Source organism: Trachymyrmex cornetzi, unplaced genomic scaffold, assembly GCF_001594075.2.
Source record: "Trachymyrmex cornetzi isolate Tcor2-1 unplaced genomic scaffold, Tcor1.1 scaffold83, whole genome shotgun sequence".
NCBI classification, from domain to species: Eukaryota; Metazoa; Arthropoda; class Insecta; order Hymenoptera; family Formicidae; genus Trachymyrmex; species Trachymyrmex cornetzi.
The window spans coordinates 3,017,150-3,040,671 of record NW_017300169.1 but is presented as its reverse complement, the minus strand read 5'-3'; the positions used below and the strand labels follow the sequence as shown (position 1 = coordinate 3,040,671).

The window sequence follows — 23,522 nt, the reverse complement described above, 5'->3', positions numbered from 1 at the left end:
TTCTCCTATTATAACTTGAAAGCGGAATTACTTTTTAATTGTTAGTTTATATGCAAAACGACTAATTGTTTACAATGAAATGTCGAGAAAAATTCAAGTAATATACATATATATGTGGCGTATTTTAAATAGCATATTTATGTATATATTAATATATAATTTATAAATATTAATATAATACACATTATGTAATCGCCTGTTTTTTTTTGTCACGGTCAAATTAAAAAAGTAAGTAATTTATATTGAATGACAGCCACTTTATTGAGAGTAGACAGCGGTGAACATTAAGATTCGCCTTGCGCAGCAATTACCTCGATAGACTTTAGATAGTAAGATATCACACGTGCCCGGTAACTTGTAAGAATCCTATCTTTATCCGCCGGCATGCTATCAATCTCTCACATTACGACGAGCCTCGATCGTCACGTAAGTGCACTCGTAAACTATTTTACTCTTCTACTGCAAAAAATAGGCGAGCTAAAAGGACGGGAACGCGACCTGCGACACTGTGTTCACGATTTCATTCACACAAGATGGGCTCTCTCTCTCTCTCTCTCTCTCTCTCTCCACAATCCCTTTAAATTTACTTATTTTTTGCAGAGTTCTTTTCCTTCGAAATGGAGGTACGATGGATATTTTAAACGCGTGATAATTGACGATACATGCATTGTCTCTTGCGAAAATATATGTACAGATAGAGAGATGTAAATAGTAATAATATATAAAAGTCGATAACAATGTTAACAAATGTTAATCAACTCCCCCAGAAGAGTCGTTGTTACTCCTCGCTAGTAAATGTGCTTGCTGATAATAAAATACCTTTTAGGTACTTTCCTATAATCCTTGAATTAAAAGAAATCGGCGGGAATAGAGTGTTTCCGAAATCGCATCCAATCCTTGTTAACTCCATTTCTGGTCTTATTAGAAATTTAACTGCTCGAATTACATCATTTGATCGAGAGAATCGGAAAAAGAAACTTTTCTCTTTACGAGAAGAGGTCGAAAGACTCGTCGGAAGAGAACTACGAAGTTTTAACGCCAATCTTCCGGTTTCGAAGTCTGGCAATCGGATTTTACAGAATGAATTCCAGTCGATCACTTTTAATTCGCCCATTTTTCACAAAGATACATCCGTATGTTACACCGATGTATGTATCTCGAAGAAAGAGCGCTTCGTAACTCTTATCACACTTACTTTATAATCGCCTTCAGCTTCGCTGCACGCACGCATACATTAGTCGCATATATGTATATATATATATTGCTGTCAGGTTTTTTTTCTCTCTTTATTTTGCTCTCGCGACGATTTGTAAAAAACTTTTGGCATGGCTTGCGACACCACTGGCTTACGTAATTATTACGGGATATTAAGATCATGCTCTAACAGTAGGAATACGAGTATAAACGCGTCGAATGTTTCGTCATGCGACCGGTATTGACCGGAAATAAAATTATCCTTAATTTATCTGAATATATTGCATCGCTTTGTTTAGAGCGTCGTTTCATCTGTTAAAAGTTCAAACGACGCGAGACCGTTATTAATTGAGAGTCGCGATGTCGGCTTTGATGAATTTGAAATCGTTGTGTCTCTATATTTAAACGCGAGCTGCACGACGGAACTTCCGTGCCGTAAAACGGGATACTGTTACACGAGAACAATTGCGCGTCACATTAAAAGGAAAGAGGAGAAAAAAAGAAAGATTTTATTCTTTTCTTCTTAGAACCTCTCTGGTTAACTTTGGTCGTGAATCGTGAATTACACGTCACAAGTTACGTTGACTTAGGCCGCGTCGTCTGAGAACCTCACAACTTAGGAAACTTAGGAATCTCACGGAAATACTCAGTGAGCTCTACTTTTAATGAGTTCACTCGCAAGTTGGAATAACGAAAACTCAATTTCACTCGCATAAAGGAACAGTGTATCCATTTTACCTTTCAACCGCACATTTTTCCTCCGTGATTCGCATTCGCATGATATAAAGTCACCCCGTCTTAGGGCAAGAGAGAGATGTATACAAATTCGATTTTCCCCGAACCGAAGAATCTCCTCGTCGTGATTCGCGTAGAATGGAATCGTGTTTCTTTATTACTTCTCGTAGAAAACGAAAGGATATGAGGCAATTGACAATGCATGCATTGATTCGATTCGATTCGATAATTATCAGTTCTAGGGATATACCCGAAGGCATTTTATTAACATGCTCCGCTATACTTCTCGAGGTATTTTTGAACACAGCACCCTAGCGGAGAACGAAATATACTTGGTGAACGTTCACATAATTACCCCCTAGAATTGGCTAGACGCGCCAAGTTAGACGTGTATATATGTGTCTGTGTATCCATCTGTGTACGTATGTGTATGTAGGAAATATTCAATGAATATACATTACTTTGTAACATATATTTACAAACACATAGTTATTTATTTTAGAAATGTACGCGAGGGAAAACTTACTTTTAGTATTTGTAAAATACCGCTTCTGCCGCCTTCCGGCCTGAGATTTGGCGAGCCTCGTGAAAACGGGCGCTCTCGAAGGAGAGAACGGACACGCTCCTAATTAACATACTCTCGATATCTCTGCTTTAACAGTCCTTATAGATTGTATATTTACACACATACACACTTTCTTTCTCTCTTTCTCTCTCTCTCTCTCTCTCTCTCTCTCTCTCGCTTTCTCTCCCTCTCTTTGTAAAACATTTGTTAGCCGACGGAGACGCTTGTAAATCCTCATTTCTTCAAAGGGTTCTCGCAGTCATGAACGAAGAATGCTTTACAAATTGGAAATCACTGCAACAGTAGTCAATAGTTAAAATCTATAACTTTCCAATCTGCCGCGGCTAACAAATATCTTTTGTATTCTTTTTTTTTTTATGTTTTCCTGTAATTTGTGTTGTAAATGTAAATATCTCGAAGGTATATATTCGTTAATTGATTAACCGCATTAACTAGAACTAGTTCAATGTTTCAAAGTCGCGTCACAAAAATATTCTTCGGTCGTACTAGGAAATATTTAAACAATATTTGTTCGCTGCTAGGGTTCTACCTACCCTCTTCCCCACTTCCCCGAAAACGATACGCTATATCGATTACATAGACAGACGACTCCCGTCCCTCTCTTCCTCCCCGACTTCGTTCCTTTCGAAACTGCGTGTACTATATCACGGATGTGTACCAAGTTTTTCCCTCTCGTTCGCTTCACCGCAATGTTTGTTATATGTCGCGTAACATGCTGCGTCACTAATGAGATACAAGATCTATTGACTGACGTTCAAGTAACTAAGTGTGCTCGATAATATCGCGCGCAAATCCATACATTTACTCCGTTTAGGTCTAGAACCAAACAACGACGAGTGAGACGAGCAGATAATGGGATTTTCGGTGACTTTGAGTCTTCGAGCTCGCGATAGACCTCGTTAAACTTCGAATTCGTTATTCTTTTATATATTTTCTTTTTATTTTCTCTTTTATATTTTCTTCTTCCGTTTCGCCTTTTCTTACTCTTAAATAATCGTCGTCTTTAGAAAATATCTCTCGTGTGTAATATTATAGAAAAAGTCTTACCTTTATTCGTCGACCGTTGTCTTTCTCGTATCTCGTTGATTGAGAGAGTTACACGATTCGAGCATTATTATTATTACTAGAGCGTTACGTTATCCAATTTTCTTTCTTTCTTTTTTTGTCCTCGTCCACGCTTTACCGTGATATATCGAGTGCAGTAGAGCGAGGACGCGAGAGACGGAACGAATAATTAATTAACCCGGCTGCGGTGGCGCGGTATAACGGTATAACGGTATTCCAAGTCCATCGTCCATTCTTATAAATAAATCAACGAAATGGTAAAAACTGTCTGAAATGTACGCTTCGATTTAACGATGCATTATCGCGAACAACGTCGCCGACCGCTCGCTCGGGGCGCAACAATCTAAAAGACGCTCGCGCGAAACGCGAGATTAACTATAATTAACTTAGATAATAATCGATCTAACACGTCCTACACGATCGATGATGTCCGTGACGAGAAACGTGATTTCGCGTGCCGGCGCGGCGCGCGGCGCGGTGAGGAGAACCGAGAAAGCGTCAGGTCGTCGCCGGCTTGGCCGTTAGAGGTACTCGACGATGTCGCACTTGATGGATATATTCGGGCAACTAGCTATATTCGAGCGATAGCCCCGTCTGGCAGTGCTCTTGTGCCGCTCGGTGAGGAGCTTCTGAAAGATCGGCAGAATCGTCAGATCCAGCAGTTCACCGTCCGATACGGCGCTGTACATCTTTGACACGTTCACCGCGGAACCACCTGCAACCGAGGACATCAAGGTCGAGGACTGTCTCAACAACGCGTTCGTTGTAGAGCATGGCTCTACTTTATTGCATCCACATCAAAATCTAGCACCCTCGACGTTATCCAAACATATAACACAACTTGTTATGACAGCCATTCCATTTGACGTTATTGTAACTTGTTGTTCTGCTATATCCTTCATTCTTGAAGGCAAATATTCAAAATACACGAAATACATTAGGCTGATGTCCGAATAGATGTATATACGTACGTACATTCACGTGTATTAGAGTGCTTCGTTAATCGGCCTTAACGCTCGAATAATGAAGGTATGAATATTTCGTGAGGCTTGGGTAGGTAATTATCCGATGCATTCAATTAGCCGTATATCAATAACTTCACTGCGTAATTATACTGCTATTCAGACATTGTTATATACTTTATTAATTGTTGGCGGCAATTCATTTCGTTATTAAACATTCGTCACTACTTTAATCTAAGTATATCTTTAATTTACATCTCCCGCGAGATGTGATAGCTGCTGAGCATATATATATATATATATGTATGTAGACTCGAATGCAATTAATTTATTTGTTACCAATATTTTAAAATTTAGTGTTTAATATCAGGAAATCAATATTGAACAAATTAATAACATATATTATACAACTAAACATTACTGCTCTCTGACTTTTATTTTCCATTATTAATCTGATGTCTCAAAAATTTTTATCTTTTTCATTGCAGAAAAACCAATTTTTTGTACTAGATTTTGGCGTAAATGCAACACTAATTTTGTATAGCAAGAAATCTGCGGTATCTCAAAATGTTGCAATAGTTTTATGCAACTCCGATATTTAATTAAATGAATGAATTACGGAAGACTGATTATGTTTGTACGACCATAGATTTGTTAAATCAATAGGGTTTCTAATTATTAGCGAATTTCCTTCTTGCAACCGTACAATTTAATCCTTAGTACACACGATAATTTTCCGGTTTTTTGCTGCACATGATGAGTCATCGTTCGTATCCCAAATTAATTTTCATTACTTTAACAGTATATGCAAAAATTTAATTATTTTCTTACATATACTTCAACATTTTTGAAAAGTATTTGTAAGATTGTGTATTTAAAAAGACTTTGTATATTTTATTATAATTTAACACTTCTAGTTTTTTGAAAAAAAGAAACGTGCAAAATACGAATGACCTAATCGTGTCTAAAAATTAATTGTTATGGAAAACTGATATAGATTTGCTAAATCATTAGGGTTTCTAATAATGAGTGAACTTGCTTCTTTCCGTGCATTCAGAACGAATGTGCGTTTAGTATTCCGTAAATTTCCGACGCTGTGTACAGACCGATAGAGACGCTTAATGAAGGAAACTGAGAGACGGTACCGTTTACGTCGCCGCTTCCATCGCGCGGATTCGCCGCGACGTGCTTGCCGTTGTGCATCGTCGCGACATTCGGGGTGCTCTGCACGTACTCGAGCCGCGCCTGATGGCGCAGCTTCGAGCCGGTGTGCCGGCACATGCGGCGTGCGACGCGGTGCGAGCACTCGACTATAGGATGGCCGCTACCGATGTGCAGCCGCAGGCACTTCTCCCGCGTGCGTTCCGACATCGAACGCTGGATGATCGTCGACATCGACTCGTCGTACTTCCCTGTCAACAGATAACACTCGCCGTATCGCTCCGCGTCCGCGCACAATGTCTCGCGAGTTCTGCAGATCTCTACATCTAAGAGAAATCTAGCCAAACAAATCAAATCTCGGATACGGATGCCGAGCGACCTCAATCATAAAGTTGGAACACAGACGTGCTGTTCAAATAACAATAGTTAGTCCGGTATGTTGGCTTGCTGGACTTGTAGAATAAACAGACTCATAAAATTTCATATAGTGTACGTATATACTCACAAAGTTAAACAGTCAAGTTGAAAAGGCTCGATAAATACGCAAATCAAAAATTCAATCCGTAAAATAATTCTTTCTTTTTTTTTCCACGTCACATAAATGGAAGTAAGTGAATCAATTGCTTTAATAAAAATTGCTTTCAGTTTGAAGATATTTCAACTGACCTGAATATTTACCAAACTTCCTTTTTATTCAGTTTAGTAAATATTGTATAAATACGGTCTAGCTTGTAAAGTCTGAATTCTTTTTAAAGCTCTTGTACGTATTTTCGCAACGTTTGAGAAATTTATACTTTTGAAAGACATTTTACGATTGTGTGTGCAACGACTGAAAGTATAAAAATTCTTTTTTTGTACAAATTTTATTTATATACGTGTACCATACTAAGGATCCTTTAATAAGAGTCTGGATTTGAGTAAACTATACTTCTGATTAGTCCGTCATATTTTAACAATTCCTGAGAAAGGACGAGAGAGAAATAAATAAGAAAAAGATACAACAGAATAAGAAAGAGGAAGAAATAGTAAATATATGTCCTTTTTCTCGTAGATTTTTGTTAAAACTATTATCTGCGTACAAAACTGGGGCTCATGTTCAGACTCTTATTGGAAGAATTCTTCGCGGAGGACCAATTCTTACCGGTATGCCGATGATTCGGCACGTATTGCAATGAAAATGGCATCACGTGCTCGATGTAGCTCTGTTCGTGGAGCTCACCGAAGGAGACGTTCTTGGTCGGCGGCGGCGTCGAGAGCTTCGCCCTGCGCTCGTCCTTGCTCCTCCTCCTCACGCGGCACACGTGTCTCGCGATCTCAGTCTCTTCCAGGATCACGGAGTCGCTCTCTTCGACGACCGGTGGCACGAAACTGTATCGCGTGGTCACAGCGTCGGTCGGCAGAGGCTCCGGGGTCCTGTGGCGCTTCAGTAATGGTTCGCTGTCCTTGCCCACCTCCTCGGAGATGCTCTTGCGCCGCGACGCGTCCGCGCCACACGTATGCCTCATATGCGTCATCGTCGTCGTTGTTATCGCCGTTGTCGTCGTTGTTATTAACGATAGCGACGGCGGTGTCATGTCCAACGCCGCCTCAGCGCCTGGAGAAGAGCTCTCCTCGATCGCCTGGCTCGTCATAGCCACTCTTTCGTTGTCGATGATGATTGACGTGGCCTTCGAAAGGGATGCCCTTTTCCTAAAACAAGCACCACGCGACTACCCTGAGGCTGGACGGCAAATCGGGTGCACCGGAGACTTCCGGGACGTGGTCAGCAGGGTTGGATTATCGAAATAGTTACAAATTTCATTCTTTCTTGTTTAAATTTTGAAAAAAAAAAAAAAACAAATAACATTATAAGTGATTTTAATGACATGGTGTTTATTGCGATCACAATATACATTTCTGAACTGTATTTTTATTAAATTTCCTTTATATATCGCGAAATTACTATTGAATTGTCAATAATCGATCGTCAAACGAAGCAAATAATTTGCTTTTGTCAAATAATTCGTCTATATGCAATGGCCAATTAAACTACGTTTCGTTAAAGGGTTTAGATCTAAAGGTGGAGTTTGATATCAAACGTTATGACGTACTTTGCTACTTGATCCACGTTGACGTAATCACCCTCTGGCTGCGAAACGGTTGACGAATTCAAGCTACACATTGACATTGAAACATCAGTCGTCTCTGTGGTTATCGACGGTCCTGTCAAGTAAGTAAACAAAAATTATTAATATCGCGCATTGATAGGCGCACAGTTTGCGATTCACCCATTATAACTTTTGTTTTAAATCAAAAATATAACTTTTGTTTGAAATAAAAAAAAATTTTCTAAAAAATTGTCTTTTATGTGAGAAAAATATAATTAAAACCAAAATATATTTTAATTAATAATGACTACTTCGGAATACTGTGCAATTCTGCGTTTTTAATTTTATTTAATAAATATAACAACTTCTTTTGAATAAAACGGACCTTTACCTTCCTTCTTAGCTTCTTCCGGCTTCGGAACTGGCAATGTATCGACCGTCTCTTGCGTTTCGCTTTCAACTTCCTCGCCCATTCTCCTTAAAAATCCCTGAAGTAAAATACGAGATAATAAAATAATTTTCTATGGCCGCCATGCACACGCTCGATATGAATGCAACATTTATGGATTAAACAATATTGCTTAAACATGCAAGCGTACTAAGAGCCCATCAGAATAATTTTCGATTATTATTCGCAGAGAGTACTGCACGAAGCAGCAATGACGTCGTGATTACTCATATATAACCGAATTAAGATGGATGGTGCGTTCGCTTTTCCGTTAATCGAAACTCGCCATCGACCTTCCTCAAATTAGTCCAGTGCATGGATGTTTTATTAAACAGCATACATTTTATCAAGGAGATATTTTAGTGAAATTGATTCTTAGACAAAGATAAATGCAGAATAACATAAACAATTGTATAATTTAAAATACATTATATGATACATTTTCTATTTTTCTTTATTTTTATCTCGAACTTAATTCTTTTGACAGAGCTTAATTTTAATGTTAAGCATCAAAATCGATTCTAAATTCGTCGTAGAATTTGAAGGAACAAGATGATTCTGCGATAATAGACTACGTAACGTATTCCTTGTACAACAAGTTCATAACTCCGACGAAGTAATACTTGCTGTAATGCCGTTTGGAAGTTCGATGAATAGGAAAGCTTACCTGAAGCTCGGAATCCTTTTGTAACAATTGCTTTCGAAATTTTTTATTCGTCAGTTTCGCTTCCTTCAAACGCTCATCGAGTTCGCTGACTGTCGAGTCCCTTCGTATCTTCAGCATTGGCCTCAGAGTCGCCCTGGTCCGCTTATTTATCGCCCCTTGTGGATTTCTGCGTAACTCTATTACCTGAAAATCCCACGAGGCTTACTTGGCTTCTCTCTCTCTCTCTCTCTCTCTCTCTCTCTCTCTCTCTCTCTCTTCTCGTTGGTCTTACCCCGAGAATAAGATAGATAGAAATGTTTTATTAATGCTCTAGGGCAAGTCCTTTAAAAACATGCGTATAAAGAAAACACGAAATATGTTTGAAACATTAACTAAAGGAAATGTATTATAAAATTAACATAAAATAACAGAAGAAAAGAAAATTATATGGATAAATGAAATGTAAACAGTAAAGATACATATATGTGAAAATACTCTTTCTCTAATATAAATATAAATTTTAAGATTAACACAGTATATGATTAAAAAGTCTCTCTTTAAATAAGTATGTCGACTTTGAATTCTGAGCAAGAGAAATCTGAAAAAGAGCTCTGTAGAGATTTTATTGTAATAAGAAACTTGCTGAAGAGAGTAAACGCGCGACAAATAGACAGTATCAAACGAATCAATAATATCATGCTTAAATGAACGAAAACTTTTGTAAGACTTTAGCGATTTAAAATTAAATCCGTTTGACAAAAGTTTCAGTTTGGAAAAATGCTAAGTGGAAGGCATTCAATTAGCTAATCTCTTCGATCGTCTACGATCGAAGATCGGTCAATATAAAATATAAAATACAAGTGAGAGGTAAAAACGTACCTTAGGAATAAAAACCAGACAAAGAGTGGCTGTACTACAAAATATAATGAACACCGCCAACATTATAAACATGGCGTCTTGTTTGTCAGTCAGCACGAAGCTTATAGCTGCACCAGTGACGCACATTATAACAACGTTGTACACACTCATCCCGACGTATTTACTGTCATTTAATGCCGGTATACTAACGTGCCGCGTTTCCCATGCCAGAAAGGCACCAAATATCTGAAAGCGGTCGGGTAAGTGCCTATCGTATGCCATTTTATCCGCCAAGGCGCTTAGCGATTCAGCTTAACTTACCATTAAAAGGCCTTTGTATGCATATATGCAAAACAGATAAATATTCATTTGATTGCTCTGACAATACTCATTTTCCGGGATGATTATTATATCTTCGCTGGAAGGGTGATGCTGCAATTTAGAGGCAATTCGCGTATTAACCGACCATTACAAATTAATTCGCGAATTAATTTGGCGAATTACGATAGAAAATGTATAGAAAGAGGAATATACCGAAATTTATAAAATAAACGTATGTTTATTAGCAAACATATTTTTTGCATATTTTTGTACTCACATAGGGCTCCATTTGTTTTATCGCCCGATAAAACGGATCGGCCACTTGCCACGTTGTCATGATCGTGAGATCGACAGCCAACAATATCCCGACGACCATGAACAATTGGTAATCTTTTATAACCTGAATCACGATATGGGCTCGTTAACGTTGAACACGAAAATGCGCTCCGTGCTCTTACTATACAGTCGTTAACGAGTTACCTTTTTATTGAGCTTCACATCAGTGAATATGGAATGTACACGCCACGTTTTTGAAAACATGGAACCAAAGGCCAACGAGAAACCAGCCATCAACAGCCACGCTCGAGCCGTACAGATATACGGGAAAGCCGCTACGCTCGATAATTGCGAGTCTAATCCGAGGAAGATAACGCTGCTGTAGGTCAGTATACAACCGATGATGATAAGGTTGTTCAGGTGGGGCGATGACATTTTGATGTATCTGTAATATTGAGTTTCGCGCGTAAGCCGCGCACTGGACTGGGACTGAGAATGTAATCTGGGAGCCAAATGGAGGAACCGTGTTACGCGCGTGTTGCATAATTGTTACATATTATGGCGGAGCCGTCACCTTTGATTTCTGTATCTGATATTGATGGCGAGAAAAATGGATGCCATGACGATACCGACACTAGCGGCCGAGGCTAGCACCGCGTACAGCGTGATGTCCACGGTGGAGTGCTCGATGATGCGAACCGTCCTGTCTTTCGGTGGCGATTTCCCGTTCCACAGCGAGGCCTTATGTCTCGTCAGATCCAGAACGCCAGTTATGCTATCGTACTCGCCTACGTTTACCTCGCGACCGTCTAAAAAGTTTACATTCAATCAGGAACGCGCACACCGATCAAATAATAATATTCCTATTTTGTATTAAGAGCGCTTATTTCGACACGAGCAATTTTTAATATCCGTATATCTGTATTATTATTAAAATCGAGTCGGTCGCGGGAAATGTACGCACTGGTCCGTAAATTACACCACTCATGCGAAATACCCGATCACCGATATCGAGCAAAAAAAGAAATAGCACACCTAATTGAAACTGTTCGAATTCGTATCCATAGCGCAATATAAAAAAATTCTTTTGTTGAATCGGAATTGCATCCGCGCTTTCTACATGACACATTTTTCATTTGAATTCCTTCATTAATTGCTGAACTACAGCCAGTACGCTGAAATTTATTTCGAAATAGGTACTTTATCTGTTTAATTCTAAATGCGAAGTTTTCTCTTTCTCTTTCTTCTCCCCGCGCCGACTCACCCTGTACCAAGAAGTAACTTACCCAGAAATTGTTTTAGAAGAATGTACGCTTTTCTCTCATTGTCGTAGAAGCGGACCGGTCCCTGCAAAATGTTAAACTTCTCACATTCATGTCGCGTTATTATACAGAACGGTTACCACAGGCGATCGGGATCGTGAATCAAATTTTAAAATAAAAGCCCGCGCTCACCGATTCAACTCGCTATCAACTCATGCCAATTTGCCCCGCTAACTCGCCCGGCGGTTTGTCATGTTTTTGATTTCGTTTTAATTTCAATTCGGTTCACCACCGATCGGTCCCATTCTCCCGCTCTGTTATTGCTACCATACATGTATGCATCCCTTTTTACTAAAACGTGCTCAACCGTGGCATTGCAAAGCACTGCGTCACGGGTATATATACGAATGAAAGAAAGAGAACAAAGAGAAAAATTGCAAAAAAGAAGGGAAAAAGAGGCAACTCATTAAGTTTGCCGGTAACGCTCGCGCAGTTAGGTGTATGTAGAAAAGTGATGCCTGCGCTTGAAGACACTCGGGGTCGGACAAAAAGACGGTCAAGTGTAACACGCGCGGTAGTGCGAATGTTGATTACTGAGAAACACAGCCTGTGTTCCTTCGCATCTCTCTGTCCATGACAGGCACAAAGTGTCGAGCAGCTCGTCGTCACCAAACCCACGCATACGACGATTGAAAGCAAGGGTTGTCGCTCGTCTAATGAGAGAATGTAAAGACCCGTTCTCCAATCTTCTTCACCCTTCTTTATAAACGTCTCCTTCTTCTTCTTCTTCTTCCTTATTCTCTGTCGTCAAGCGAGTTCCTCTCGGTTCTACAATGCCCGGGGGCAGTCTCACGGCAACAATAGATATCTCAATGCCCTCGACACAAATAACAACTTGGCGAATTGGAGCTAAGTGACGAGAATCAATCGAGCGCGGAAAGAGAAATATTTTGCTTTGAATTACGGAAATTATCGTTAAAAGGCTAAAGCTAAAGATGATAATCCAAGCGCGGAATTCTCTTTTCTCCATGAAATACAAATATATGTCACAAAACAGTATGAAACGTCTTCAGAATTTACTAGGGCGATTACGCGAAAAAAAATATCATATAAACAGAAATTTTTATTTTAATCGAAAACGGCCGCATAGCTATGAGAAATAAAAATCTTAATATTTTCATCCAAAATTCTCATTGCAGCCCAAATATAACAAGTGATATACAATATTAATGTTATAATTTAAGAAAAACAAAAGAAAGCACTTAAAAGTAGAAAAGTTAAATTATATATTTGTAGTACATTTTCTCAGAACGTGTTTTTCAAACTCAATAATTTAATATTAAGAAAGTTATCAGAAAAATTAAATTTATGAAACATTAAAAAGTCTTAATCTGTTACAGTTACCTAACTTTTTAGATATCTTTTAGAAACTCGTTAGCAACCGATGGCGTCAACGAAAAGTAGAAAACTAGTATAGACTTTCAAGATAATTTTTTTTTAAACAGAATTACTTGATGTAACAATTTTCTTTCATAGAATTTTCCGTTTATCAGTTATAATAGAAATCAAATAGTAAATACACGGATTAGAATTACAATATCTTTTTAAAGGCTGTTGAAAAGTGTTCATTAGCGATAAAAGAGGAGCAGAAAACTCGAATAAGGTGACATTTTTGTCATCTTACTTATCCAAGATGACCTGCCCAGAAAACTGCTGCTGCAGCTTTTTACTCTTACTGTGTGGCACGTTCTATAATGGCGTTCGTTTTTAGCACTAAGGGTTTTATGTCGAATGACATTATCCGGTTTGTGTTCGGCGCACAAGGGAGAAGGGGCGTCGTTGCGGCGCGAAATTGCGAGGCGGGCCAAGCTTACCGTGACACCGTCGAAGCTTGTATTCCTGAGGGCATCGAGGAAGAGCTTCTCCCACAATACGTCCCTGTACCGAAAGTCGGATATAGTCTGGTTACGATGGAAGTGTCGTATCCTGCGCGCGACATGTTTCACAGCCAGGGCGACCGTCCAGATACCATCGTACGTGTATCCGTGGAATCTGGAGTACTCGTTACCCCGTCTCGAATCGTACTCTTTCCAATACTGGTCCGGGGTCTGAGGGGTGAAACACATAAAATCGAATAGAGACGCAACAGGCGTGCCCTTGCATATGACGAATCTCAAAGACTCGTCGTATATATGCCGTTTCCATTTGAATCGTTCTCGGTCGCTCCGAGGCGCGATTAAACGCAATTTTCGGGGATCCGTATTCCATCAGAAATGCAATCGAGCAGACATGCATACCTACGTACGATACTCGAAGTACCGTGCTCCATCTGCGGATTCTACAACCAATCTGAATCGCGATTCTTCCGTAATCCTTTTAGAATCGTATTCAGCTATTCACGTGGAACGAAAGAAATAACATTACGTCGCATTTCTGCCGAGAAAAGAGGACCTCGGATATGATTAAATTACATTAACGATCTTTCGACCAATTCTAATTTAGAGGTTAAGTAATTTTTAAATTAAATAGGATCCGACTTCCCCCGGAGCGATCCGCGCGGATTTAATCGAAAACCAACAGTAAAAATGTCAATGCGGCGGTTCACTCACGATTCCGGACGTGGTATGTTGCTCCTCGGTCGTCAGCGGAAGCAAATCCGTCAGGATGACACCGTGGAGGGCCTCGGACAGCTCGGAGGGGGCACATCCGCCACCCGGGCGCAACCACCACTCTCTGGTGTAAGTCCCGATGATGACCCACTGATACTTTCTGCCATATAAGCCAAACCTGTAAGCCTCACAGAATATCCGTCTAGCCCACGCCTCGTTGAAATTTCCCAGGAGGATCCTCACGTCTCTTTCCTTAAGCTTTTCGAGCGCCGTTGTCACCTCGGTGGCAAAACTTAGCGTCTCCACAAGCTCCATTTTGCTCTCATCCAGGTCGGCCACCAACCGATTGTGCACCTGGAAAGGAGATTCGCAGGGAGAGTGTGACGAGAGAGAAAAAGAGAGAGAGAGAGAGGACTTTCCTGCAGCTTTCAATCCAAATGCTTATCACGTGCCATAACGTGAGCGCATTCGCGCATTTAGCTTGTTCAAGCAGGCCGCTAGCGACGGCAAATCTCCATTTATAATGTAAATGGAACAGTTGCTACATATACATCACCCACGCCCGCGAGCGCACGTGGAGAACGACGCGCTCTCGCGACGGGATTAATTAACCCTTTCATTTCCTCGAATTGCTTCCAACTGTCGAGAATCGCTGTTTGAATCACTTTCTTAATGGTATCTAACGCGTGGAAAATGTACAAGGAAGTCTTGAGATTTTTCAACATTTCCTATTTTCCTTTTATGTACACCGAGTTTTTACATCACGAACAAAGAAGAGGGTATTCGCTGAAGGAACGGAATCTAAGTTATTAAATTTAATTACGTTTGCGATAAAAACGTATACGACTTCGAAAGGGTACAGAAAGTACCCTTTCGAAGTTGTACCTTAAGTTTTCACAATATAGAAAATTATTTTAAATTTTATAAATTTTATTTCTCTCTCTTTTTTTTTCATTCAGTTTTACTATCAGACAAGTACTGTCTTGATCGCTGCATCAAAATGAACTTTTACCAGTGAGTATCTGGGCTCGTTCTGATAAATCGTACCGACCCGGGTCCAGTTGAAATGCAGAAGCAACGCCACTCGCGGTGCGTTGAGGGCGTTTTCCGACGGCACGACCCTAAAGAAATTCGGGAAGCTATTGGTTGTGAACATAGGATGGGTGTCCGCGTAGCTGAGCTGCAACAATAAGAGTAGAGAGCGAATGTTGATAAAAAAATCACATCTCCCTTAGGTGTTTCTGTTTTTCATCACCCCCCCTCAATGCGTGTACACGTGTCTGTGTGGTAGTATGCAAATAAGCAAAAAGAGCAAGCTAGGGAACTGTCTCCCGCAAGTCATGAATATTTACGACAACGTTTTACCGTCGCATTACCTGCGTAAGGCGCCAGTGTTTCGAGGCTTTCGCTATCGGATCCGTGACTTGTGTGCAAGCTCCGCCGAAGAGTATCACCTTGTGCGGCCCGTTGTGCATCATGTCGAAGAACGCCTTCATCCCGACGGCGGCACTGCACTGCAATATATGCGATTTATTACCTACGTTCGTTTCCCTTAATACTTTCGCATTATGAAAGTATGCAATTTCAAGGCAATCTCAAGAAACGTCTGGTGGAAATCAAGAAAATATCTGAGATACGATAAAATGAGAAGTACTTTAAAATCGCAAAAAATATTGGGCGTAATATGGCGAAATGCGTCGTATGTTACTTTTTCTCATGTTTTCACGGTTCGTGTTTGCTTTCAAGATGAAAAGTGATCATTTCTTATATCAAAAATCTTCTTTGATATTTGCAGAATCAACAAGTGTTTGTTGGTGTACAGCCAGAAAATAGAGAAGAGCGGAGAATAGAATGCCAAATCGGCAGGGAAGGGAAAATATTATCATAATATCGGGCGTTGTTCTAATTATCGAAAGATTAGTCCGGAAGCTTGCGCGGGATTAACATTGTGTATTTATAAATGCGAGTAACACACTCTCACACACACACACAGACACACATACACTCTTCGATTTTATTTACCTCGGAGAGGAAGCGTAGGGAACTCTAACTATTCGTATTATAATGGTTTTTTTTTTATAATAAAAATAGGAAAAGTATTTTAAATATTCCGTCAAAGGAAAAACTTTGTTCTCGAAAGTTGAATTTTTGCTGAAATAAATATAATGCGAACGGATAGAATGCTAGCGCTTTGTGCGTTGTAGCTGAAATAACAGTTAAAGCAGGAATAATCTTTGAGCTATGAGTTATCTTGGCGACAGACGATCATTGGGACTGACATCGCATATTCCGTTTGAGTCGCGATGTCTACATGCTCCTTTGATATCAGCACCGTTTCGAGTGTTCTTTTTCACATGAAAATTGATTCCAACGTATCGCTACATTCTCTTTGCGTTCACCGTGGATGACCCCGTTCCGAAGACAAGATGTAAAAGGATATAATTGTACAGATGAAAATAGAAATTCTGGCTGGACAGAAACGAAACGAGTCCCTCTACCTGCGTACGAAGCGCTGAATCTATATTATGAGCAGTCTGAGATTTCCACACAAAATCAATGAAGATTATTTTCAAAATAGATATTTCGCGCCGGCAACATTTTCTGAATCGCTCCCCCGTTGCTGCTGTTGCGCCATTATTTTTCTCTCATGCATTTTCCGTCCTCATAATTCCGTCACAAGCTACTTACATTATCTCGGGTTAATTCTTTATTTAAAAATTCATAAAGGTGAGCGCGACTGTCCTTCAAAAATTTTTTTTAAATTTAATCCACATTTATCGCTACTTAGAAGATTCCGTCTCACGTTTATTGCATGTCCCCTCATTTTATTTTACATCGATTTCCGATACATTGGTTATCACGAAGCAGAGATAAAAATCCGTCCTTGGAAATTATGTTACGAGATAGATTCGTGCAACTCAAGGAAGAACTCGTAAGTTCATTAGTCATCGTTTAACGATCCGCTCCACAGCAGAGATCTGAAAAGAAGAAGCTGGCAAGAAGAATAAATCCGAGCCTGTTTCAAGTACGAAGTGCTATGGAAACGAGGAGAGGTATCATTTTATCGATCTCGAACAACAAGGGCTGTATTGTCACAGCGAATAGTAAAGAATAATCTACTGTTACGAAAGGAAAGATCTCTTTGCGCTTAGACGTCTCGGGTTAAATCACGAAAGCGATATCGATTGAACGGAGCGGTAGATAACTTAATTATGCGATTGCGTGTCGCGGAACGCCCATGCGGAAAATTCGACGCGTCGATTTCCAGCAGTAATTTCTTTCGCGAAAGAAAATGGAAAGAATTAATTTTAAACTGCATCGCTCGATTACACGGTTGAATTAATCAAATCCGATGCGCATCGATTGGCGAGCAAAAAAATGCTACTCACAATGAAAAATATACGAAAATAGCCAGTCGCGTCTACACGCGTGTTTACTGTAACTACTGGTAGCGTACTTGAAAATACCACGTGGTCTCCGATTGTCCACCGATCGTAGAAAACTAGAAAAACACAGCTCACAATATCCTTTCGGCGGAAGTAGTCGGAAGCGATTAATCTTTTCAGTCTTTGTACAAGCTGCTCCACTTTTTGTCGTTAGCTCAGCTTCCTCCGGGGCTAACTTGGAGACTCTCTCATAATTCGATATGTCTGGAAGTCTCAGCGATTTTCCAAGCATAAGCGCGCAAAGTCGTAAATCGCGACACGATTCTCCGGGTTCAGCGAACGAGAAATTATGTTGAAGAAAAAAAGACTGTTTCACGGCTGTTTACCTTCCATTGCGAAGAAAAGAGGGATAATGTTATATTACGTGGCTATGCACAGACTAACGTTAAATATATATATATATATATACATATATATATAAAATATATATGCATGTAAAGAGCGTCGCGCTTTATCGAAAGTACGTCAAGTATATTTAACGAGATAATCTCGTTGCATTCTTTCATTCCGGTCAGCGGACGCTTCGGGAGTAAAGCACGCGTGTAGAAAATTTCCGACAGGTCTCTACATCCTTTCTGCTATATTTCGAGAAAGAGAGAGAGAGAGAGAGAGAGAGAGAAAGTCGATAAGAGAACAAAAAATAGCAGCTCGAATCGCACGCTCGCAACAATAACACCCCGTACTTTTGTTAAAAGGCGCAATAACCGCGTCTCCCGTTCTTTCTCTCTCGTCAATTTAGGGAATGAAATAAAATTCCACGCTTCCCTCGCAGACGGATGCTGTGAAAAAGAGGGTAAGTACCGAAAATATCTTACGTCGAGTGTCCTCCGCAAACCCTTTCGTTTCTCGAAAATGAGAAAGCTGTGATTTACACTCTCTCGCAGTTCCACTCAACGACTCGCCCGCGCATTGTTTTTCATAGGCATTGCACGACCCATAGAGCGCTCGCATAAATTTCCATCTATAATTTAAGGCGTGCGCGACTCGCTCGCTCGCTCGCGGATCCGCGCCACCCCTTCGGATGCAGACGTCAGCCATGAAGGGACCCAATTCCGCGAGACTCTCGCGCGAGTTCGTATGGGTGTCGTATATACATATATGTATATACTTCCAGACGCTACAGAGAAAGGTAAACGTTAAAGTTTTCCCCCCTCGAAGTTGCAGTCGCGGTCGGGTATCCTTGACTCGGGTGTGCGCTCCTACTCCAGCAAGTTTTCTCCGCAATTTCCCCACGTCTACCTCTCTAGGTCGGAGCGACTCGAGAGGCGGCTAGGAGGCTACGTATACATTATACACGGTCGACGTACAGACGTGCAGACGGAAACCGGAACGTGTCTCGATGTCTAAGGTCTACGTTCGAAAAATACCTACACGGTCGCGCGGCGCGGGTGCGGGTGGCGAGAAATAAGAATGGCGAGAGAGAGAGAGAGAGAGAGCAGTCTGTACACGGAGCGGACGATCGTTCATTTTGCGGTGGAATCGAAGAGGATTTCGCGAAATTCGCGACGATCGCTGCCGTCGCGATCGCGGCGGTAAACAACGCGATAAATCGTCCCGCATCGATAGCTCCCTAATTCAGCGGAAATTGAGATACAAGTGGCGGTTGCTGGCTGGATGTATCGACCGATGCGCAACATCGGCGATGGCTGGCAAAGGCAAAGCCCAACCCTCCTCCCTCTCCTATATACGCGATCCCGATTCTCTCACCCTGTTTCTCTTTCTCTCTCGGGACAATGCGTTCACCCGTCAAATATTCTCGACAGATCCAAATGCGTCACGTTCACGCGACGAATTTTGCTCGGAGCTGCGATTTCGGCGAGTTTAATTCTCGATTCGTAAAGTGGAAAAAAAAACGTATTCCGCATCTGTCCCCATTACCATTATCCCGAGTGGAGATCATTTTCGCGCGGCTGTAACATGGTGATTCGTAATAACGACTTTATGTGTTTCAGTCTCGATGCGCTGAGCGAATCGGAGCGTGTTTTAAAATGTATAATGTAACAGGGTGGCGCACACGAAAAAATCAATATCAATAAAAGTTTTATTAATAACTAGCTAGCGAGTTGTCCGTACTTCGTACGACCATATTTCTGATGCTGTTTCAAAACGAAAATATTTAATAATTAATTAGATTAATTTTTAAAAATATTACTTCTTTAAAAATATTATTACCTCACTGTAAAACTATGGAGAGGAATTAATGTTGCGTCTGGTGTTAAAATTCAGATAAAATTGATGGCTTTTTTTTAAATAACGTGTTATTTCAAATAAACAAATAAATGGAAACAGATTAAGAATTATTCGATTAATTATTTTACAAAAATATTAACGGTTTCGACAATATTGATAAGCTGTTTTCAATTTAATATTGTTTTGAAAAAACAAATATACGGATTCGACTTTATTATTAGAATAAATAAAAGAATAACGAATGTCACGTTCGCCGCCGATGGAGGCCATTTCCAGTACATTAAAAAAAAAAATGATAATAACATTGCGGTCGACCCACTAACCCATTAAAAATATAATTGTAAAGAGAATTTCATTAGATTTCCCACTATAATATTATTCTCTGAAAAATTTTAATAGCAAAATCCGAGGTGCGAAATTTCCAGAAAAGAGGTAGCGCTCGACGACAGATAATAGCGTGAACATGGTCGCATACGGCCTGACGCTATTTTTATGCACTTGACGTCGAGACGCTGCCGTGTGATAATAATAACATAGCAAAATAACTTTTCAGGATGTAATAACGCTAACACTGAACCACCCTTTCCGCGCGTCAATCTGTGTAAAACAGACACACACGAGTCTGCTTTAAAAAATCCGATAATAGATTTAGGAGAAAGAACGAGATCAAATCGCGCTTTTCAGTTTACAAGTATCAAATTTCATATTTGATATTTTGCGATAAATATGTATATACATTTTATATCTCTTTCATTTTCTAAAAGTTTTCCAACGATAAAAATTGATTCGTTCCTTGACCTAAATTTTACAATTGCATTTTCGCACGTTGAAATCCAATTCTATTTTTCATTATCTAGTTTCTACGGACACATACATAATATTTTTGGATAAAACTTAAACAGATTCGTATTATTATCGCTAACGTTCGAATCATGAATTATTAATTGAGTTGAACAGATCGATAAGTTGAATAAAAAAGTACATATACGTTTACATGTGCAGTCGTTTAACTGAGATATTGAAAGAATTGTAGAAACAGATCTATAGGATACGATTGTGAACGATAAGTCTACGATGACGTTGCATAAACGCTAAATTTGCTTCTATCATGCCATATCGGTTTCTCATGTGTGTTCAGCGTTATATATATCTAATGGTGGAACATGTTTTTCTCTCATGAAAATCCGCATATCCACCGGTGGGTCTTACATTTTGTTCTCAACCCGGCATGGTTATCCGTATACACGGGTTATATGGATTTTATGTATACCGATAGAGAATGTTTCCGTCCCTCGGAGCAACATTAGTTTGGCCGGTTTTATTATATTACGTATTTTCGAGAAATTTCTTACGAATATACAAAAATTCTACATCCGATGGTTTTGTTACGTTACTTGTTTTTAAGGGAATCTTTTTCTAAAGTACACAAATTTCAACCATCCGACAGTTGTATATTTTTACTGATCTACAATTTTTATAGATGTACAAAAAGTTTTGTAGATACAAGGAAAGGAATTTAAGTAGGTTTGCGATAATGTAACTCAATTTTACAATCATGCTACTAAGCAGAAAATTAGATATAATATTACATGTAAATAATTATAATCTACATTTTAAGATTTGAATTCTTTCGTACATAGTCTTCATATATATATATTTATTATTTTTTAATAAATGTTGCAAATTTATATACAATGATTTATATTACCAGAAAAATTATTTCTAAAGTGCTTTCCGTGATTTTCTCTTAAGATGAAATTTAAAAATTCACTGCATTTATCTCTCCACTTCGCTACGTTATAAAGTATTGAATCTCCTATAAATTGATGTTTCATTAAATACATTTACCGAAATTGGAAGCTTCCAAGCTATTAAAAATGAAATAGGATTTCATATACGATACTACTTTTTCTCTTACGTATTAAATTAGATTTCTTACATTTCAATGGAAAACAGAAAGAAATGGAGGAGAAAAGTCATGACATTTTTATGAAAAGTCTTCAGGAATTCTGATCAGTCATCGTCTTCAATTTAATCGAAATTGAGAAATATATTTGGAGACTGACGAAAGAAGATGTAAATATCCAATCTACGAATAATTGATCAATTTTCGATTGGACATGTTATTTTTGTACGCGGCCGGGAATCTGTAGAGTCCCTAGTGGCCTCAAATATATCCCCTACATTACCGCCTATTAAATATCATTATTTATTCAACAATTGGGAATTCCGATCAAGAATTATTAATCTTAATCTAAGTAAGATTGAGAGAAATATATTTGAGCAGTAATTTAGAGAACATGTTATAAGCGAATTAATAATTTATTAATCTTTAACGAGCCTTGTACTACATAACTGCTCATAACTCGACAAAAGACTTGGGCGGATCCGTAATAAAATAATAATGAAAAAGAATCAGTCTTGAACAATACATAAGAACAGATAATTGGAAAAAAGAAAAAGAAAGACAAAAGGAAAGAGCGTAACATCGTGTTCCAGAAAAGAAGGAGTATTCTTATTGAAAAAGTGATAAATCCACGAAGAAGAGATAAATTCACATTCAGGGATTGGTTAACTATCGTTAAGGGATTGAACTATATTTTATTATATTTCACAGGGAACTCATGAAATCAACTCACCTCCGTGTCGTTCCACCACATGTGCAGTCGATAGTCCCTGAGTATCGTCGGGTGCTCGTTGATGTGCTCCACCGCGAGCTTCACCGCGGGCATGACGCCGCGGCCGATGTGACCCTCCGGCACGTGATTGCCGTACGGGAAGAAGCCGGCGATGTAGACGTCGCGCTTCTTGCTGCCGCCGAGATTAATCGGCTTCTGGCCGACGCATTCGCCGATCATCAGCAGCCAGCAGCAGTAGACGATCGTAGTGAGCAGCATCAGCGAACGACGTCTCGAGCTACCGCCGATCACCGTGCTGGACATTTCCCCGGCTGTCCTCATCCCGTTCCGTCCTCTCCCCTTCACCCAGTCAATCCCGACGACATCCCGCGATGTGGAGGTAACTCGCGCTTTCATCTCGTGCTCATCCAGATCACCACCGGGTACAAGCCCGACGAGATGCCCCGCGCGACGGTCGACGCCGCACGTCCACCGACTTCCGCCCGCATGACGGAAGAAACGACCCTGGAAAGTACCTGGGTACTCGACGCACTCGACGTGGCCCTGCAATTCCCCGGTGCCGGCGAGCAAATCCGCGATCGATTTGTGTTACGACGATCGCTTCCGTTCTCGAGGCAACGCGCGTCGCATTCCTGACAATTCCTGATTCCTGATTCCTGATTCCCGATTCCGCGTCGCACCAATCACACACCGGGATCGGATCGTGACTCCACTCACGAGAATAATCCGTGATAATTACGCATTGAACGCATTACGTGCTATACACGCGGAGTATCAGCTCGATCGGAGATATCAAGTGTCCGGGTATATCGCGACTCCACCTTTTCGATACAGCAACAGCGACGAGAGAGTCGATTGACGCTTGCGTTTCCGCAAATTCAACGGAGTCCGGTTAAATGGACAGATGGTGGTTCGTCGCGGAAAGCCGCGGGGCTTTGTGCACTCGACATCCGTTATGAAAACGACAGCAAAGAGAGCTGCCGATATTTCGCGAAGGGCACGTACCCGATTATCTCTATCGCGAATTCGAGTTTCGA

General features: G+C 40.1%; 1 protein-coding gene across 2 annotated transcripts; it reads right to left on the bottom strand.

The window, feature by feature from the left end:
- Positions 1 to 199: 199 nt before the first annotated feature.
- Positions 200 to 23,045, bottom strand: GABA-B-R2 (gamma-aminobutyric acid type B receptor subunit 2). 2 transcript variants are annotated; one of them, XM_018519489.1, is made up of 17 exons: positions 22,486 to 23,045; positions 15,587 to 15,724; positions 15,223 to 15,390; positions 14,211 to 14,564; positions 13,476 to 13,709; positions 11,626 to 11,686; positions 10,914 to 11,148; positions 10,544 to 10,784; positions 10,341 to 10,463; positions 10,064 to 10,174; positions 9,764 to 9,988; positions 8,906 to 9,088; positions 8,176 to 8,278; positions 7,794 to 7,905; positions 6,845 to 7,392; positions 5,688 to 5,954; positions 200 to 4,295 (listed from the first exon to the last, which is right to left on the bottom strand). In XM_018519489.1, the coding sequence occupies exons 1-17, from the start codon at positions 22,879 to 22,881 to the stop codon at positions 4,102 to 4,104; spliced, it is 3,693 nt and encodes a 1,230-aa protein (XP_018374991.1). In that variant the 5' UTR covers positions 22,882 to 23,045; the 3' UTR covers positions 200 to 4,101. The 2 variants fall into 2 exon arrangements, with proteins under 2 accessions (XP_018374991.1, XP_018374992.1); XM_018519490.1 differs by having other exon boundaries at positions 8,182 to 8,278.
- Positions 23,046 to 23,522: the final 477 nt, after the last annotated feature.

What these genes read in the sequence shown, in the direction of transcription:
- GABA-B-R2 (XM_018519489.1), bottom strand. Translation starts at nt 22,881, where the DNA reads ATGAAAGCGCGAGTTACCTCCACATCGCGGGATGTCGTCGGGATTGAC. An exon ending in TGTGGTGGAACGACACGGAG is followed by an intron (nt 15,725 to 22,485) that starts GTGAGTTGATTT and finishes CATATATTGCAG; the next exon opens with TGCAGTGCCGCCGTCGGGAT. An exon ending in ACGAGCCCAGATACTCACTG is followed by an intron (nt 14,565 to 15,222) that starts GTAAAAGTTCAT and finishes TCTCCTTTCCAG; the next exon opens with GTGCACAATCGGTTGGTGGC.